This window comes from Sciurus carolinensis, chromosome 4, assembly GCF_902686445.1.
Source record: "Sciurus carolinensis chromosome 4, mSciCar1.2, whole genome shotgun sequence".
NCBI classification, from domain to species: domain Eukaryota; kingdom Metazoa; phylum Chordata; class Mammalia; order Rodentia; family Sciuridae; genus Sciurus; species Sciurus carolinensis.
Genome location: NC_062216.1, coordinates 142,722,559 through 142,744,714, shown reverse-complemented (window position 1 = coordinate 142,744,714; position 22,156 = coordinate 142,722,559). Strand labels below are relative to the sequence as shown.

General features: G+C 31.3%; 1 protein-coding gene across 9 annotated transcripts in view; it reads right to left on the bottom strand.

Moving 5' to 3' along the window:
- The window catches only part of LOC124983487 (ALX homeobox protein 1), a 231,364-nt gene that overhangs the window by 31,722 nt on the left and 177,486 nt on the right, over positions 1-22,156 (bottom strand). The window contains exon 27 of one of the 9 annotated variants that reach the window (XM_047550805.1): positions 5,295-7,321. The exons of 7 other annotated variants lie outside the window; for them this stretch is intronic. In XM_047550805.1, coding sequence (XP_047406761.1) covers positions 7,179-7,321 — 143 coding nt within the window. In that variant the 3' untranslated portion in view covers positions 5,295-7,178. Of the gene's footprint in view, positions 1-5,294; positions 7,322-15,053; positions 15,142-22,156 lie in introns of those variants that run through there. One more of the 9 variants, XM_047550806.1, reaches the window with a different exon arrangement.

The following is a 22,156-nucleotide window of genomic DNA, read 5'->3' as shown; positions in this document are numbered from 1 at the left end:
ATACCCCTGTAGATCATTCAAGTTTTCCCCACTAAATATAAATAAATGAATCCATGCACCACTAAGTAGGGACTTCAGTACCAGTAACTATCATTATAGTTTCAGATGTGAACTAAATTAATACTTTTCCCTAACCATGTCAATTTTTTCCAGAATATTATAATAATTATTGGTAATAATATTCTCTGTGAATATTATTGTCTTCCTATTTTTGAAAACCATCACATAGGAGTTTTCCACAAAGAAGCCACACAAATGACATAGGCTGGATGGGTGTAAGGGTACTTAATCTGGTCCTCCTTCCCAGTCACATTTCCTACTAACTCACTGTCTCACACCAGGACTTTCTCAGTTCTGCCCAATAATGAACTCCTTTGGTTGTTCTAGTCTTCATTCTCTGGGCATGTCACTGTTACCTGTATCCAGGTATTAATTCTTACTTTGTCCTTTGCCTAAAATGTTTTCCATATATAAATTCATCCTTTATGGTTATTTAAACAGAATATGTAAACCTCCTTTCCCTGTCCACACTGATTTGAAACTAATACTTTCCATCCCCATTTTTAATTCCCTTTAACATACTAAAAGTTTAACATATAAAAGTTTCTTTTAATGTTGATTACTGAGTCTAGGTTAATACTCACTTTTTTAAAATTAGTATATGAAAAAAGGTTTTTTTTCATCCTTAGTAGAAAAGATAACTGAAAAATTTAAACATTGAATAAAGATTCAGAAAGAAATCAAACCATGGGATGGATACCCTAAAGAGAGCAGCAGATATTTCCATTTGAAGGAGAAGGAATAAAAGAATGGAGAACGAGCCAGTCATTTACCTGCCATACTATGTGGAACTCTGTTAGTAGAAATGTTTTATAAACTATTTTGGAGTATTGAGTATTATATGCAGAGCTCTGGTGCTGATATTTGCATCTATTTTCTAGATATATATTTTATTTGTCCCTAGGAAACCATAACTTAACAACATGCTATTAAAAGAGTGTATCTTTTACATTTCCAAAGTTTTCTGTACATTTTTTAATGGAGGAGGCTTAAAATATATTTGAAGCATAGAATTCTACTGCCCATTTTTAAGGCAAATCTAGAGAAGTCAGTTCTTAATGATCTCTACAGAATATTATCCCATCATTTTGTGGAAATATTTTCTAAATATGATATGCAAAATTGGTTGTATTTTAATTGCTTTAGAAAAATTTCGGTTTAATTTTGGAAGATTGGCTTGGAAAGGTTTATATATTATCTATTTATTAAGTAATTATGAGACATTCAATGTGCTAACCCTGGGCTTTTTCATATAGTTTATCCCTTGGCCTTTTGGCATCCTATGAGTTATATAATTTTTTTTTTTTTTTTTTTTTTGGTACTGGGGATTGAACTCAGGGGCACTTAACCACTAAGCCATATCCCAGCCCACTCCCCACCATTTTTGAATTTAATTTAGAGACAGGGTCTCACTGAGTTGCTTAGGGCCTGGCTAAGTTGCTGAGGGTGGCTCTGAACTTGTAATCCTCCCGCCTCAGCCTCCAGAGCCGTTTATATATTATAATCTTACTTTAAGAGTAAGCAAACAGTCTCAGAGAATTTGTCACTTGTTCAAGATGACTCATCAAAGTGAGCATTATAACACAAGACAGTTAAATTACAAGAACCATATTCTTTTCACTTTCTTCCATATGCTTCACACCAAAATATGTACTTAACAAAACAAAACTTCTGGGTTGATTTCTTTCTTTGTTCTGTGTATCACATTGGGTTTTTCTAAACATTGGTTTCATTTTGAAGTTCATAGAAAATCCAGGGTTAGAACAAATCTGAGTGATGCAAAGAGATGAGAAACAGACCCAGCCTTATTATATCTCCTTGTAATTTTCTGTTGATACATGAACTTTTGTGGAGACATCTTTAATTCAATAACTTTGAGAAGAAACCTCAAATCCATATCAAAGTTTAAAGTAGTGAAGTTAATGTTATCTGTTTGATATAGAATACGTATGGTTAAATACTTAATAATAGTTACACTTATAGATGTCAACAATTTAAAATAATCTACTTTTATAACTTTTTCTTTTTTCTGAGACAATGTCCTTACACTTCTATTTGATTAAAGAAATAGTCTGACCTCCATATCTACACATGTGGAACCTGCAGAGACAGAGTGGTGACTCAGGGGACTTAAGAATCTGATGGTATTTGTGGTGGGATCTTAGAACCAACCCCTAGTGCATACTGAGGAATTATCTATATATGGGATATAGATAAACTAAGGAAAATATATTATTAAATTAATTTTACCAATTTTTTACATTTTAAAGTGGCTACTAGAAACTTTAAAATTATCTGGACTAATTTTATGAGGATCATAAAACAAGTTTGAAAGTTTCTATTCAGTATTTCTCAGTAATTCCAATGACAAATTGATTCATTTAAGAAGCTTTAAATTTACTCACCTGGCACCACTGGCACATACATCAGGCCTCCATTGGGAAATCATGGGCTTGAAGTGGTTTCTCATTTCTACTCTTCAAAGTAAAGGTGATTATAACACTTCCTAAAATGTGGGGATGCTATGCAGATTATATTTTCTCAGTAATTGTAAATATAAGCCATGAAAATATAAGGGGAACTTTTCCTGTTTAGATTGATTAGATTGGTTGAGTTTTCTCAAAAGTTTTATAGAAAGGATCTCTCTATAGCACTTTGGTTAGTTTATACTACACCAAAGATGACAAGCAGTAGAGAAACTATACACTCTAACCTCCCAATGCTGTAGCGGACAATAACAATAGTGGCACTTGCATGCTGCTTTACACATACTTCCTTACTGAGCCTCATGATTCCTTCACGTAAGAGGTCATTCCAGACCTGCTAGGGAAAGACCCTTTGAAATTTGTTTGCCCCTTGCCCTAAAGTGCTGCCAAGGATATGAATTACAAACGGGATGTCACATAAAAAGTTTCTCTTTACTCTTTGCTTTGGGTAAAATTCTGGCTCCTGGGAATAACAGATGAACTTATTTGGCAAGGAAGGGCAAACAGTTGTCAGGAGGTGTCATACAAAGCTTGTGTTCATGATATGCTTTTTAGAAGTTATAAACAGACTAGATTTATTATCATTCAAATGCATTATATTCATTTGTGCAATAGTTAATGCCTTTTATGCTTTATATCTTGGGTTAAAACTGGATTTATGATATAATAGAATGTCAGATATAATATGGTTCCCATGACAAGAATCCATCTCTATTACGATTCATCTCATGCCATTTGAAAAAACAACTCTACCTATGTAAAGTTGGATAAAACATAGATTGCAAGGTGGGTGGGTGCTAATCCTGTTTCTCAGTACCAGTAGCATAAAGGATTTCAACTTCACTTTAGAAGATATCTCTGGTTAAAACCAAACAAAAATAAATAAATATCAAAATGGACAGTTAAATTCAACTATGTCAAAGTTATATTCAATTATGCCATCTCAAAACCTAGAACCACAACAATTGTCTTCCTCTTTTTATTTTATAATATTTACTATGTTTAGCAGAATCAGAGGGTCATTATTTTTAATAAACTAGAATTTTTTTGCAATGTTTCCCTGCCAATTATTTTCTGCATCAAAATACTACCTAGATCATCTCACAAAATGGCCTCCAGGTCAATAAAACTCAATAAAATATAATGTTAATCAAATATGTAATTTAAAGCTTTCTAGTCCATTTAAAAATAAAAACAAACAAAATACTGTTATTTTAACACAATCAACAGAAAATTGTAGAGCAATTTTATGTTCTTCATACTAAATCCTTGAAATCTGATGAGTAGTTCACAAATATCTCACGTCTCAACTGAGATTAACCATTTTTTAATGTATTTTATAACTGCATTTGGAAAGGTCCTTTCTCTGAATCATATAATAACAAAAACAACTTTGTCTAGGTAAACAAAAATATCATGGTAAAAACAGATTTTATCTATATCAACATAGATAATAGAATTATCTATTTATCAGTGATAAATTAAGAAATTAACCTTGACAACTTCTATCCTACAGAATGCTTAACAGTCTTCCTCTAAATTATATTCATTAGATAATTCACTTTCTATTATGTATAACTAAGAAAACCATAAATCCATATGATGAATAATTTTCTGGTCTTTAAAGATGATGGAAACTCCATTAAGGAAGAATCATGATAATATAGGAAATAAAATAATGGAAGATTTTATTCACTAATCTCTATTATGTAAATAACAAATGAGCTTTTCTTTGTAAAAGAACAATGAATAAGTAAACGTTTCTCTTGTTTAAAAAACTTATTAGTTACTTTGATTATAGCATGCTACCTGTAAAATATTATCAAAATATATCCTAAATTTTAAATCTTATTAGCCTGAACTTTGGACGGATGCAAACCCAAATTTTGAGGAAAATAAGAAAAAAAATTAAGTAAATTATAGAGGAAGAGAAAATGAAGGCAATGATCAATTTAGTAACTAAACAGCATAGTCAAGAAGCTTAAGAGCCAAAGTTTATGAAGATGTTGAGATTTAAATGTAGACAAAGTTCTCTTTTAAAAGACTATTTGTTGTTACTTTACAATGTAAATTTCAAAACACTTTAATCCCCATCAGTGCTTTCCAACATATTTTCTAATTAAAAGTGCTTTCTTCAAAAGTGAAAGCTCTAAACTAACTTCCAGGAATGTTGGTATCCTATTACTTTTACATCTAAAGCAAAATAACAATGCCTATCACAATGCCTTGCCTTTTGTTATTTTTCTTTTCACCTTTCAAATGAGAATGGTGCACATCCAACTAATTTATGAACAGAGTAAGAAATTAGAAATTAGGTAATGATTTGGAATGTTTTATAACATACCTAATAAGCTCTGTTATAGTATACTATATGCTCAAAGATGTTGACTGTAGAGCAGACTTTGGGAAGGGGTTATCTATATAAATCAATGTAGTTGACTCATATCAAAACATTGTGAGATCCCAAACAGCCTACCTAAGACTTCGACCAGGCTTTTTATGACTAATGATTCACTTTGCCATTCTTACTAAAAGTGACTGATGATGATTATTTGTTATAGTACTAGAGGTGGGAGATAGGAAAGGGAGAATTGAAGTGGACAGGGGTTGGTTTAGGGAATAGTGGGCAGGGAAGGACAAACAATCGTTTGTGTTTGTGCATATGAATAATACCATTGCCTGGGTTCATCATAATCAGTATAAAATTTATTGTCAACTGATTCACAAGACAGGCTCATATTTCCACTTTCCTGAGTCTTAAAGATAAGTATTTATTAAGATACTTCATGTAGGTATAATATGTCAAAATGCACTCTACTGTCATGTTTACCTAAAAAGAACAAATAAAAAATATACACAAGGAAACAGTAGGAAAAATATTCTTAGTTCAATTTCTTTTATGTTTCATTAAATTTTAAAACTTTGTTTTACTTTTTTCTATTTTCAAAAATACAACTAAACTAGTGCTACAAAATGATAGATTTGAATTCTGAATTCTTTAAGTGATGATTTTAAGGCTGGACACAATAAACAACACCATAGAACTTCCAATTTAACACCATAGTTAGGAAACTGTTTTATTAACATATGCACCAATCATAATCTACAAATTTAGGAGCATCTATATCAATCTGCACAACTAATATTGTGAAACAATTACACAGATTATAGAATAAGAAAACTATAGATTAAAATAATTTTTAGGCACTAACACAAAATAATCATAAGCATCTCACTTCTCATACTAACCTTTCCACCTCATTGATTTGAATATATGAACCATAAAGCCTATCAATATCAACTTTAATGTGGTTTTTTCCTGCAGTTGACAATAACTGAGATAAAATATTTTCCATCATTACATTATGCTGATTTGTGTATGCTGTGAGTGAAACATTGACATAACAAGCTGTTCATTAAACAACTACATGTGAAGCTCAATCTTTAGGTTGCAACATATGAATTTTTGTGTTTTTTTAAAATAGATTGACAACTCGAGGCCCATTAACATTTCTATCTCAATCAAATCTCAAAGAGATTTGTAGGTTTGAAATGCAATAGGACTCCATAAGTAGATGGGGACACAAGCTAAATAAATGTATCTCTCAATCTGGTTAGTCATCTCTAAATGAAATGTTTCGGTAAAGAGTAGAAAAAACGAAAGGAAAATCTAAAGTTCATTGGATCTTATTACACAGCAACATAGCTATGAAAAGTCAGTGGAGAACAATGAATTTGGCTTTGTGAAAAGAGTTCCTGACTCAGGAGACTAATAGATCCTTTGTACACTAAGATATAATAGAAAACTAACTTTATAATAGTAAGACTAATAAAACTGGTAATTTTATAAAATAAATTAATATTACTAAATAACAGATTTGAGTTTTGAAAATATATTTTAAAATTATAATTTAAAGGCACCTTAACAAAAATTAAAGGAGGAGAGCATTTTTGAATTACCAGAATAATGTTGATGAAAAAATTAATATCTACCTCTTATAAATAAGAAAAATATATATCTGAATGAAACATAACAGATAAATATCCAATTTATTAAACTGATAATTAATTAAATTTATATCTCATTTTAACTTAAACTTGCATGTTTCCTTATTAAAACTCAGATGGTTTAAAATTAAAAGTAAAAAGGCCATTTTTATTATTTGGAATTACTTTCTCTTTTAATTTGTCTTTGAAATACCCAATTATTATAATCTCTTGGATTCAAGCCTATTAATATATTATTAATACTGCACTAAACAATGTTAATAAAATATAGTCATATTCTCATATGCACATAGTATCAAAATGTATTATTGGTAACAAAAACAATCTTGAATATATGTCATAAAAATGTAAACTAAAAAAACAATATACAAATTCCATTGTGATATTTCTAGAATTAATTTTCTGGAGGCCATTCCTCATGCACACAGGAAGAACTGCAAACTCTGTTTTATAGATGGGAAAGAAGATAACTGCACCAGAAAACAAAATTGTAAAATATGTATAATAAAACAAATTAAACACAGTACTCTAAAACTTTGTATTCAATTGGTAACATGACCAGATATCCAGACTTCTTTTAAATAAACCATTTGCCATATGTTTTGAATGCTGAAGCTTGAAGGATTAGTTGGAAGTTTTCTCCTTCTTTCTGCCACTTCCCCATCCACCACTGAGTTGCACAGGATTGTCACGGAATGATATGCGTTCTTTTTTAGAAGGTCTTGAATTTGTTATCATGGGTGCAAGTATTCCCTTAATTGAACAACCTAGATGGTGATATTAAATGTACACTTTCACTTAACGTGATCCCAGTAAAATTATACTTAAGAACAAGAAATACACTTAAGTCAACAATATGCATTTGAAAACTATGATCTTTGGGTTTAACAAAAGTGTCTTTGTTGAGTATACTTTTGTTTGCAAAGTAACATAATCAAAGATTGGCATAAATTGTGTTCAGGTTAAACAAAGGAACTGACTAAAGAATTAAACAGATGTAACAGTTTCCTACTATATACAGATTCAAATGTCACAGTATTTCAATACTATGAAATGACACAACTTTTATATGTGTTTATATTTTTAATAGTTCAAATTTTTATACTTACTTTTATTTTCATAAATAAAGCATATGTTAAAATTTATCCTAGATACCACATCCTATTAAATTACTGAATTAAGGTCTTTTTCAGAAAAAAAAAAAAAAAAAAAACTTAGTCAAGTGGAGTACATGAGAACTAGAATGTAAGCACATCTATGGGCTCTGCTCTGGCTGCATAAATTCAGTTTACAGCCTTTCAGAGCTTTAGTTTTATAAATGAAGGAAATAACATGCATCACAGGGTTGCTATGAAGACTGCCTTTCCGACTATACTGCAATTGTACTAAGAAGTGAGATGGTTTTGATGGTTTTGTACACAGGTGCTGTAAAAGGGGAGAAATTATTGTTTATGTTGAACACGTTAGAAATTATACATAGAAAAGTAACAAAAACTGTTAGAGGTTACAAGTAAGCGTAGTTGTCAGAATGGAATAGTGGATTAGGCATGTTTTTATTCAGCGAGACCCCAAGATGCCGTATCAAAAAATACTATTAAAGAATTATGATCATCTGCTTTGAATCGCCTGAGGATTAAGCAAGAGCACAGGGCTGTATCTGTGGGGAAAGGGTTTGAAAGGCAGCAGAGTGAGGCATTCCAGGGCTTCCTAGGACTGGCTTGAGGCAAAGGTTCAAACCACATGACTCTCCATTGTAATGCTTCTGTATTTAAATAAGTTTAGATTAAAAAAAAATATTTTTTTTAAAGATCAATACCTTTCCAAATAAAACTTTGAGACTTAAAAACTGCACGTCCAAATATAAGAGTTTGCAAGTATGAGAGATACCATTTGTGCAAATTGGTCTTTAGTCTTAAATTTATTATAACATGACTGTGAATATGGATTGCAAAAGTTCATTTTATATTCAAAATCTCTTCAAAAAACAGTTTTGCATTTTGGCACTTAGTCTTAACACTGTGATTAGAAAAACAAATTTGAAGAAGTTAATGCACTTCTGTAAAGGGAACTTATTTTACCTTTTATCTACACAGAGTATTTCTGAACATCAGGGGAAAAATGTTTTAGGAAAGGGTATGTGGAACATAGGGAGGCTGCCGCCTATGGCTACAGGGTTAAGACTGCAGAGGACCTAGGGACAGAATAAGCTCAGGAGTCCAGACACCTTCACAACTGGCTCTCCTGGAGGCAATCTCAGCACAGAGGAACAACTAAGAGAAATGGCAACTGAAGTTGACTTCCGTGTGGACCAGATTTATCCTGCCTTAAGCTGCTTCCTGTAGAAGAGTGAGGGAAACAGGAAAACTTCAAGCACTCTTTCAAATAACAGGAATATTACTGGGCCTAAAGCAAGAACTTCCTAGTTGATAAACTTGTGGCCTAAAAAGCACTAAGGAATTGCTTCCTAAAAGCTTATCCTCCTCCTACTTACTATTTATGTATTGGAAAGATCTAATTTAATTTTTCCCCCAAATAACCGAATGGAATGTCTACTTTGGTCCTTTTGAAAAAACCAACACAGTTAGGGTAAACCCTCATCTTGCCCTAGCAGTTAAAATCCTTTGATGAATAACTATTTCCTGGACAACAAGAACATAGTTTTGAGAACACAGTACATAGGGGAAGGCTGGGGCTGAGGATGGGTGGGAAAGCAGTATGTCTGAGAAACGAAGAGCTATTGGGACAGCTTTATAATTCAGATGTATTTATTTCAGATAAAAATAGAGATTAATAAAAGAGTAAGCTGATCTTCATGAATGACTAACAGATATTTTGTTCCCTCAGAGAAAGCTGAATCAAGATCCTTGCAAGCCTTATTCAAGGGAATAAGTGGAAATAAGTATGTACTTTAAATTTAATTCAATAACATAGCTCATTACTGATAAATTATATTTCTGATGAAACTATCTTAGTATAAAAATATATTATTTGAGGACTTTACTCTTAATGCAAACTTTTTACCAAAGATGTGACATTTAAGAAGGGTAGCATTTCCTGTACAAAGAACTGAAACATTTTTAGATAATTTCATGTATTTATAAATTATTTTAAAATTATATGGATTGAATTGCACGAAAGTAGCTTTTTGTTGTTGTTGTTTAATATTCTAATGTTTAACAGTTTCTGCGTTCTGAAGGATTTTTCTTCTGACTAGAAGTTTACCATATGGTACAATTTGTTTCCTTAATACTGTTCTGTTATCTTTATTATTTTGAAGTTGCACATACATCTTCAAATCTTATATTTTTTCACACCATAACCCTATATTTGTAAAACTTTCCTTGTTTAACAAAAATAATTATACTTTATAAAAACATTGTGTGATATTACAAAACAGCTTTACAGCAATTTTGAAATATATTTTCAGTGAAATGAAAATTCTATAGAAAATTTGTCTTTAAAATAACAAACACTAAATGAAGACAGTGATTTTGCTAAAACAATATTTTAGGTGTGATTAAAAGCTTGAGTTTTATTGTTTTGCTGTGTAAACAGACAATTTGAGCAGTTTGTTCTCTCATTGCATTTAGTGATTCTTTTTGTTAACATATAAACTCTCAAATAACTAGATATATAGAAAATAAATTGAGGAGTAAAAAACACATCTGTGAAGGAATCACATATTGGCATTCATTGCAAAGTCATTACTTTGTCCTATGATTACTCCAGAAATGAAAAAAGAAAATAAAAAGCAATTTAATATAGTCAATGTATAATCATTCTAAAATTACTTACCTATATGAAAATAAAATTGCAAGAGACTCTTGCTTCAAAAAATTGATATTAGAGTGAGACCTACTGATGGGCTCCTAGAACAGAAAAATTATGACTAAAGGAACGCTGACAATTTTTTCTCTTTTCTGTAACATTAACATTATAGATTTTGTTTTTTTCAAGTCTGCTGCATATTTGCAGGTGATGATAGAAATCAACCAATCAGTCTCTTACATGTGTGCTGAAAGTATGTCTTGAAGAGAATGCTTTATTTTCTAAAGAAGTCACTTCTATGCCACATAATCTGTGTTCTGCTCAAGATTTGTTCTGGTTCTTTAAAAAAAAAAAAAAAACCCTTTTTGGTTGAATCCTTGGTTCTTTAAAAAAATGTCAAGGTCTATATATACTGTGTTTTGATAAGTAATTTAATATGTAAAATGCTTTGAATGACTCTCCTGGTATGTATAAAAAAACTGTTAAATGGGTCAAAATAGAAATCTCATGATGTATGGTAATACGTCATTGGATTTTCATCAATATACTCAACACTATGGGTCTGGATACAGAAACTATTTCAAAGACCTTCCCATATTGTATTACTTAACAGCAGATACAGCATAAGTAAAGCATGGACCAAAAAAAATTCAACATTTTAATGAAAGTGACCAGAACAAATTTTTAGCAGCAAAGCATTTACATCAATTTAAGTGCAATGAATTAGTTACATTGGGCATGTTTGGTGTTGAGGTAGACAGTACAGCATTTAAATAACAGGCACTCTTTAAGACCATAGCTATGTTTACCTTTTAATCAGAATCATCATTTGCAGAGTACTTCACATAAATAGTTTAAAATCTAACACTGAGAATAAAACTAAATAACACTTAGGTTTTTTGAATATCACTTTCAGATTTCTTCTGTATAATTTTGCTAGTTCTTGAGATTTGTTAAGCTTTTTCAGTGAATAAAACTTTTTTGTAAGTTATAAAAATATTAATAATTTTTTGTTTTTCAAAATTCCAACAGAACAGTGACAGTTAAAATTATTCTACTTACTCAGTACTTAAGAGATAAGTAAATGAGAAAAATTAGTTAAGGTTAGTGCACTTAATAGTTACAAAATATCAGTACACTTAATAGTTACAAAATATCCACCAGTATAGGTTATCAGTGTTACTAATCAACATGTTTGTTTCCATTTTTTAATTTTTAATTTTATTTTATTTTCGATTATTTTTCTAAAGTTGATATGTATAACACAAACAATTTGTTTTGACTATGTACATTTATCTTGAGAAAAATTTCCTAAAGAGCACAAAACTATCACATGGAACTGGGAATCTTACTTTGATTGATAGATCTTACTCTAGTATTTTGCCTGTTTTGATCGTTTATAGAAACAACCATGGATATTTGATACAGGTTCTTTGAGGCCACATTATTTTTCCCAGTTTTTATTATTTATTGTTATAAATAAGTAACACATTATTACTCATTTATTCTTCAAGACACCTGTGGCTACATCTGCAGTCACGGAGGCTAAAACGTGGTGTCAAATGTGTGCTAAAATAATTGTCTTACTCGTATAAATTCCGTGGTTGTTAGACTAATATATTTCTCAATGCTGTTTTTTGTTTTTTGTTTTTTTCTCAAGGACTTTTGTTTTTCTTTGAGTTATCTGTCTTCGGTTTTAAAAATCTAAATACATCTTGTAATTTGTTTCAGAACTAGATTGCCCTTCCCTTCATGTGGCCCCTAAGTTAACTAGAACCCTTCTTTCTACTGAAAACTCTCCTTTACAATTCTTATTATTGTGGCTTTCTGATTTTTCATTGATACTAGGTATTTAAACTGCTAAGTTGAATAGGTAATCAAAAGTTCAACTCAACTCATTGTTGGGTGAGGTGACACACACCTCTAATCCCACAGCGGCTTGGGAGGCTGAAGCAGGAGGATCGCCAGTTCAAAGCCGGCCTCAGCAAAAGCGAGGTGCTAAGCAACTCAGTGAGACCCTGTCTCTAAATAAAATATGAAAATAGGTCTGGGAATGTGGCTCAGTGGTCGAGTGCTTCTGAGTTCAATCCTTGGTAACCCCCTCCAATTGCAACTCATTAAGCAAACAGTGGAATTTAACAATAAGCTACTTGTCACTCATTTTTTACTGTACACTGTTAGTTCTAAAGAAATTCATGCAAGTCCCATTTCTCTTGTCATCTTGGGAAAGGTCCCCTGCCAAACTCTTCAGTCATTTTTTAAAATGTCCTTTTAAGGACTCTATTCAGTTTCAGTATATGTGTTAACACTTTGTGTTACACTTTGTGTAACAAAGTGTCCATAAGTATTTGTAATTGAGGAACAATGGAAAAAATAATGCAAATAACTGGAAGTATTTTTCACCCTAGATCAATGTGCATATTCATTTGAAAGAACCTGGTTCTTATACAAAACTATATTTCAACTTTTAATTATCTTCTTACACTCTTCCTTTTACCACGTTAATTAATTTTGCCAAAGTAAATTTTTAGCAGAAAGAACACATTTTAAATTCTCAAATGTTTATTGTATCTTTAGAATATAAACATTTAAAACCCAAATTGGATTTTTAAGATCACTTAGGTCTTTGAAAGCTTTAATTTAAAATCTTCCTTTGATTCATACAATCATTCATCATGTATTTGTTTAGCATGTATTATGTGGCAGACACTGTTCTATTCCTGACTTTCAATGAGCTCTCTTGTCAATTTTAGTCTGTGAGCCAAATATTAGTAACTGTCATACTGTAGTTGCTTTCCATGTGATTCTATTCTCTAAATTTCAACTTTACAGTCCTCATATGGAACTTGTATAAAACAAATACTTATTTCCACATTCTCAGATAGTGAAGACTTGTGGATAGGTTTCCCAAAAATTTTTCATGGAAACTTTCATTATCCCTTTTCATGCTTATTAGTTCTTAGCAGGGAGACATTTGGCAACAATAAACATGACTAGCCTGAGGATTTATTATATTATTGCACTTTGGTTTCATTCATTTGACAAATGCATTTCACATTTGACCATACCCATTTATTTTTGCACCACATTAGCTAGTGTAAGAAATTGGTTTGAAAGCAACAATAACAATAGCTGGAAAAAGAAAAACATCACAGTAAACCAATTTATTTGTGAAAGAAAATGATCATGAAGGAAAAGGGTGAGAACTAAAATATTACAGTTAGAAACATCACGCTTTAATCTATTATCAATAGAGCATGCATGGATCCTGTCCTCAAAAATGTTAATTTTTCTTTACAAAGAATAAATGTAGCTGACACATACAACTAGTTCTCTCACATAAACACAGATGAAATTTGTCTTTCTCTGGATAATGTCAATCTCTGTTGAATCTAGCTACTGTCTTAGATCTGTAAACATTATTCTGTGGTTAATAATAACTGTTATATTTAACCATGCCTGGAATCATTGTTGACTATTTCATTAAACTGTCTCAGACTTTGAAATGGACAGTATCAATTTGTTCAAGGACAGAATCAACAACAATTTATTGTGTGCCTACTCTGCAAAGAAGATTTTTAAAATTTCTCTATATTACTTGAAATCACTAACCACGTAAAAGTGCTCTTGATGTGATAGTAATTTTCATTAACTACTTTTGGTTACTGGAGTATTTTAAGGTTGAAATATTAATGTGTTTGTTTAATTAATGGCCAAAGTTCAAGGATAAAAAGCAAGGCTTAATCTAATCTGTAGTTTAAAGTCCTTGCCCAATAATTTCAGATTAACAAAAAGATCAGACTTAATGGTTTAAACTGTAATAAAAAGAAACCTGAAAGCTTAAATTTTTACACTTTTAGAAACCAACTCTTATGAAACAAAATACAATAATAATAATTCTTATAATTGTAATAATTCTATAAGATGTAGCTATAGTTTCTTTACTGGTTGTATTTTTCAAATTGAATACTTCAGATAAAAAATTAAAAAAGGATAAAAACCTCAGATTTTATTAAGTATGGAACAAACAGTTTAACTTGGCCACAGTAATGTATAAAATCTAATCTTTTCTTTGTTTTTTATCTAGAGATAATATAACTTGTATAGTGAGACTGAAATTTGAATCTTTTAGATGGAAAAGGGTAAAGTCAATTTTGACTTCTTCTACAGTGAAATTTCACAATTGTTACAGTGAAAACCAAATAATTGTTTTAGAACAAGATTTGTAGGCAGGACAGCATCACCATAAGAGTCCCAATAATGAAAAGTATTAATAAAATATACATACTTAAGAAGCTATTGTGCATTTAGTATCCACAAAAATCCATCATTTTTATTATTAAATATAGCTACTAAAAGAACACTTTTGATATTGCTTACATTTTCTCATCATTCATTTGCTCTTCAATTCTCTGCCAGTGTCAATTCACTCATATACATTCACTGAAAATGTCACATTGAAGGAATAACAGGGATTTGAGACTACTTTGTCCCAGGCTTTGGCTCTCATCTTTATAGTCACAATTTCTTTCATTGCTATCACATTTTTGCAAGATACGTATCCCCATCCTCATTTTAAAACTGAGGAAATTCAGGCAACAAAGTTAAATTATTTGTCCAAAGTCAAGTGGCTCTAAGCACAATCAAAACATGATTTCACATGAGTATGGTTTGTCTTTAAAAAGTCAATATCTTATTTAATATTCAGTAATAAAGTATGTCTCTAATATAAAAGTGTCATAAAGGAAATCTTTAGAAAAGCAAATGTGAAATGAATATCTGTTTTGTCAGCCTTGGAATGAAACAACTTGTTCATTATCTGGAAATAAGAATTACAAAAGTGAATGTAAGTTTTAATTTTCATAAATGAGAAAATAGAACAGAAAATATTTTTCCTGTGTCTACCTAGCTTGTAACTCCAATATGACTTTTTAAAATTTAAAATTATTTTGTTATAAGGTTTTTCAGATTTTTATATTCATCACTTATCTCACTGACTCCCTATTTACCCTGCAAGGTCTTTGTAAAGTGACATTATCAGAAGTCCTAAAGTTGGTCAAAGAATACTACTATATTTGAGTGGCATTGCCTGTATCTATTACATAAATATATACTTCAATAATATAAAGTCTTTGAACCAAGAAAAGACACAGAATACTAGAGACTAATACACATCATTTTCTTTAAGGTAATTTCTGAAAAAATACCATCAGAATTATATAATTATCCAGATTTTCTAAAGGTCAGGTGCAAGTAAAACTAATATACTAGTTAAACAGTAGACAATTGAACCATCAATTTATTCTTTCTAATATATAATTTCAATATATATTGAAAAATACTGAAGCAGGGGCATGCTTAAATATAACTTAAAACTCACTTTTTGAACACTATATGCATTGGTAAATCGGGATGAATGTAAGACATTTATCACTTCCAATGCAGAAATCGTTTATTAATGTAAATTGTAGAATGTAAGGGAAGGGTAGGAAGTAGTAGAACTGCCAAAATAATTCAAATTCTAGTTAGAGATCCTGGGACCTTGAAAATGGGGAATTTAAAAAGAGATACATGTTAGGAGCAGGTTACCGTAAGTGTGCAGAGCAACAAGATGACAAAATGGGAAAGTAAGCCCTCCAATGAAATGTCTGTGATGGATAAATTGTTGTTATAAATGACAATATGCCACAAATTAAGGGTCTCTCTCTCTCTCTCTCTCTCTCTCTCTCTCTCTCTCTCTCTCTCTCTCTCTCTCTCTCTCTCTCCATGTGTGTTTGCATGTTCTATCTACAGTTTTTGGCCTTGTATCTTCTGTAAAAGTATAAATTATAGTCCAAGTAAGAAAATCAATAATAGGAAAGTGTCATAATTATGGTTTTCTCATCCTTTTACAAGAAAACACCATGATGACAGATCTGGCTGGCAAGGGATAGCAGGTATGAATATGTCTGTATGCTTTGTGTATCTCAGGCTCCTGAGGTGATTTTTAACAAAAGGTTCTAGGCCATTAGCAGAGCTATAATAAGATATCAGGGTCTATACTTTGAGAGTACTGTATGGTCCATAGGTGGACAGTCTAATTTAGAATATGCTTGTTGATAATACTACTGTTACTTAGACTGTGACTTGTTAAAATAAATTCCTAAGAATCTGGTCCACAGTGAAATAGTGGTTAAGTACAGGTGGGATATCCTTGGAAAATATACAACCATCTCATCCAATCAACTTTGCTTACTGTGGAAGTGGAAAGAGACAGTGATCACAATTTCAGCCTTAAAATTAACATTGCAACTCATGAACACATCTTTGCTTTGGATGGAGTTTATTATTATTGCTTTCAGAGAGAAAAACCAAAGCTAATTTACATGAGAGATACTGCTTATCTTTTCGAAATACCTTTACAAAGATTTTTTTTTTTAACTTTGGAAAATAAATTTAAACATTACTTACAGATTGCAATATTTACAATAGTAAGTGTGATTATAAGGTACAGAGACTGACCTATATTTTTAAAAGGTTTAGAATTAGAATTTAGTTGAATTTGATAATACATGTACAATATAGAATAGTACTTAATATATGAGGTGCTCAACAAATGTTTGTTGAATACAATAGCCTCAAATAACTTCAAAGGCACAATTTGATTGGGGTAGAATTATAGTTATTATTAACTTTATCTTCAAAAGAAAATTCTTTTGTGAACTTTAAAATTTGGTCCATTAATATGCTAGAGTTCTTTTTAAAATATATACTGTTTTCTTCAGGAGAGATGACAAACCTCTAATTAATATTCTGTATGAGAATTAATCAGATATAAAATGAAGGCCACCTTTTATACAGTCCCCTAAATTGAAAACCTGAAATTTCTCTTAAACAGGATAGTTGTTTAGCATCATAGTTCTTTGTTTTTCCTATTACAATATTTTACATTTGCATTTTGCATTTGTATAAAACCTCCTAGATTTAGTAATTATTGTCACAATAACCTAATTACTTTGTACCTGTCTAACCTAATTCCCTCTTTACTGTTTTTTTAACTTTCAATTTATAAACATCTTCCTAAAGTGTTTACATCTAAAGATTAAGCTATAGATCATTTTTCAAATACCATTCTGTGAATTTTTTTCTTTTTCTTTTAAAATGTCTTGGGATATTAAAGTATCAACTACTAAATATTTACAGTAGAATATTATTGCCATATTATTTCAGTAGGTGTGTTGATTTTTAAACTCAATTCCATTTTTTAAAAATTCAACTTGATTTTATTAACAAAAAACTGTCATTTCTCACAGATGGTGGAATTTTTTTATCTTTACTTGGAAAACATTTAAAGAAAAGATATTTTTCCCCTCTAGGTTGATTGCACTTGGCTGAAGTAATTAGAGACAATTTAAACAATGTTTGAAATTGGGGTCATTTAGAAGTATTCTGGCACAGAGAAATGTTTGTTACAAGTATGATTTTCATACTGTAAAATGTCAGAAATAATAGCGTCTGTTACTGTTTTAGTTGGGAAATTATCATATATAAAGTTTTATTGTTCCAGTTGCAGGATTATAGAGTTTGAAAGCTATTTGAACTCTTGTATCTCCTTTATGTTTGTTGTTTTTCTCCCCACCTTCCCACATGAGTCCAAAGTGCATGTCTGTCTGCCTATCTACCTATTCATCTATTTCTCACTACAAAATTCTTTTTAATGAAAATAAATCAAACCTCCAAGATTATATATGTGAGAAATGGAATTCAAATTATTATCTGGTTTACTTCAATTTCTTTCTACTATGCTAGGCTGCTTTTATCTGCTAAATTTACATCTGAGTTGCAAGTGATTTACCCAAGATCACAAATAAACTGCTGAAGAGTGAAACAAGAACAAGAAATTATATTACTCAATTCCTAAACACATACTTTTACCAATACTGCACTATCATCCTGTTTGAGAGTGTGATTGATAAATTAATCATTCTTCACCTCTTTGTGCCTCATAATTCCAAGTTTAGCAAGAGCTATATTTCACTTTATTAGACATTTCTTGGCTAATTGTTTTCTCAAGCTAGTGACATGATTTCATAGGTTGGAAATAGTATAAAAAACTTAGAAGAAAGCAAGAAAGAGTGATGGAATGATAGTTTCTTGAAAATTTCAGGCATTCTTTTTTCCTCAATTTTGTTGAAGCATATTTTCTATCTTAAAATGCTGTGAATACTAGGACTTAATTTGATCCAAGTTGTGAATCTCTTTTGAAGAGATTCCAATTTACTCTTTATAAAGATGTTCTTCATACACATACTTATTATATACATATATAAATCATTGTATTCAGAAAGTAGCAATTTAATGCATGCCTATATATCCATTATCAATTTATTGCCTCAGTAACTATATATGATTTTTGATAAAGGAATTTGTTCAATCATTACTCTCTTAGAGTGAGAATACATTAAGCTTTCTAAGGAGAGGACTCTGGAGGAACATAGGAGGTGGAGGTTTTGCAATTTCTGACACAGGTGGGGAAAGGTTAGCCCTTTGGGTTTATGATGTAGTCTGCCTGAGTTGCAGACCCAGAACAGGATCCCTCTGTAACCTTGTAACTTCATTTTGGCAATAACATCTGTGCCATCCTCTCCACAGGAAAACCAATTCCTGTTGCATCCTCTGCCCTAAGCAAGGTCTATTCCCGCAGCATACCTACAGCACTGATTGCTAGTCCCTGCTCCCTCTCCCTTATTCTGGAGTTGCACACTGTTTGCCCCATAACTTCAGACCAGCCTTGCCATGGACAAATTAGAGAATTTCTCTGCTATCTGGTGGCAGAATCATACTTTTTCACCACTGAGATATGAACACTTCCAAGTTTGTCCTTCGTTGGGTGATCTCCCTCAACACTAAGGTAAAATTTCACATTCTTATAGCTGTTCCTTTAGTAGAGTCAATAATTCTTATGCTCAATTTGTCTTATTTAACATGTGGTATGATAGCTACCTTTTGATTGGACCCAGACAATGACAGTATACATTTATAAGGATCAAAAACATCATGATGCCTGGAAATATGCTGGTCTGACTGAGTACTCCTTTCATTATATAGTGTATGGAATCTCCAAGGAGCATTCCAAAAATATTTTTGAATTAACAAATAACAGAATTGGCTTCATATAACCTGACTCTATAGAAAATTGCATCTCAAGTTATTTGAGAAACTCAGAATAAAATCCTTAGTGAATGGATAGAGTATACTCATTGATGCTTACAAATACTAGAATTTTGGACAGGTGCTTTTATAGAAACAATGGTATATACTAGAGAAAGTCTACCAATCTACTAACCTCCTCATCCGTACAATTTGCCTCTCCCTCTGGAGCAAGACAACATCAGATACTCTCTTCTATAGCTCTTATTAACCTAAAGGATGACCACATTCATTCATTCACCCATCCATCCATCCATCCATCCATCCATCCATCCATCCATCCCTCAGCCCAATAGATATTAAAGGGCCTACCATATGCCACAAAGTTTTTCTAGGTGCCTAGAATGCTTCATTAAATTCCCTGCCTTCTGGAACATATATTCTAGCAGCAGAGAAGAAAAAACAATCTCCCTCCCCCACAAGTTAGTATGACACTGTTGTAACTAATGAATCAGAAAGGAAACTTTTTAGAGGCTTCTGAGAGAAATTTTCCTCCCTGATTGAGACTAAGTCCTTCAAATTCCCATCATGACAGAATTTCATCAACAATCTTACTTTAACATCTTCAATCATTTATTAGTCTAAATCTCAATCACACACATTGGAGAGAAATCTATAGAATGTTAATGGAAATTTAACAAGGTTTTCCTTGTTTTATGTAAGAAAATATCCATGGAAAAATAAAGCATTATATATATCTGATATAGGAATGCAGTAACAATGGTTTACATATTCATCTATTTTTTTTAATGTAAGTGCCCATTATGTGTTAGGCACATACAAATTGGCTTTCTATTTTCTTAGTGGTCTGTAGGAGTGATTTGCACATTGTTATCATGTAATTGATTACTATCATCATGTGCAGTTTATATAATAACCCCAAAATATATGCAGTATTTTATTCATAAGTCTCTCATTATGGGATTATAAATGCAGCTAAGCACCAATCTGACAGTCATATACATGTGCATATTTAAATATATAGATATGGACATATATGACTATGCAACCTATCAATAAGTCTTGATTTATAAATTTAAAATTTGATAATTGGAATAAGCTTATCCCACATGGAATATATTAATGGCCATTTCTGGAATCTACTTTTGCTTTAGCTACTACCTATAGTCTCTCAATTCATAAAACATTGGGTTTGGACATTTCCTGAATTATTTCATTTTGTAATTTCTATAACAAAAATTAATCTTTTCTGAGTAATAACTGCGAAATTACTCTATCAACATATTGGGGGAAGTGTGCAACATCAGGAGAGATTCAGAATATTTTTCCTCAACTAACTTCAGTTTTTAAAATCATAAGTTACTTTCAAAAGTATTCATTAGTTACTCAGTAGTAAAGTTCAAGTTTCCTCTTTACTTTCAAACTTGTCTATAATTAGGCTTCCTTTTCAATCCAACCTTACTTGATATTATTTGAATATGTGGAACCTCTGGTGCAAACAGATTCTTCAATGTCCCACAAGCAGAGATTCATTTTACTCTTTGCCCTCTTTTAACTTTTGTTACATGGCTTCCTTCCACTTCTTTCTTTCATTAAATACAGTAAATTGTCTCCAAGATGCCTTCCTCACTCATTGCAACCACATTAATTGCTTCACTCCTGAACAAGTGAGACAATTTATTTCTACTTTCAGAAAATTCTATACCACCTTAAAAGGTCTTACAACTCATGAGAGGTTTAGACATGCCCAAGGAAGAACTTGACTGGTGGCTGATTATTCACTATCATAGAGATATCATGGGTGTTCAATCCCTGCTAACTAAATGAAGTATATCCTAAGAAGTGCATAGATGATCAGGAGACACCTGGAAAACATTATTGTGTGTGTAGTAAGCAGTGAGCATTCAAGTAATGACTCTTGAATGAATGAATAAGAACTATATTACTTCATGTTCTACTCTTTTACCGACTCAGCTATATAATTAGTACATGAAAAATTAAAAGGCAACATATCAATGTATTTGGAATAAAAAGATGGGATCAAGTTGCTGCTTATCTTTATGTGAAACCAAATATTTACCTAAATATTATCTAGATGTAGAATATCAGTATATTCATTTCATAAGTGGTAAGTTTTGAATAAGAATGGACTCTCTTCCATTTTTTTATAAACCTATGATGGATTAGAAATCTAGATAACAGATGACTTCCCTGGCTTCTTAAAGAGAGCAGTAAAAACTAAAAGGAAAGGTACAGAGAATTTTGGAAATTATCTTAAGAAAAGACATTACTTGAAATTGCTGACAGGCAAAGATATTGGTTCTTGTTTTATTTGACACACAGAAAAGGAAGACAATTCTATGTTGTATTTGTTTTAAAATTATGCAATAGGAACATAAAACATACAATGAGCAATGAAAACAACAGATAGTATTCTTCAAGCCCTTAGAATATGCTTAGGCAATATACTACATTTATGTACATTTTAACACATTTTTTACTTATTAATATGTGAGAATGCAAATATTATCATCCTCACTTTACACATAGTAAATTCATCCTTAGAAGTTCAATAATTTATCCAGGCTCATATGATTTATATGTGATGGTGAAACTGGGAATTTTAGACCTGAAATTATCTGATTCTAAATAATACATGTCACAGTATGAGAGAAATGTTGAAA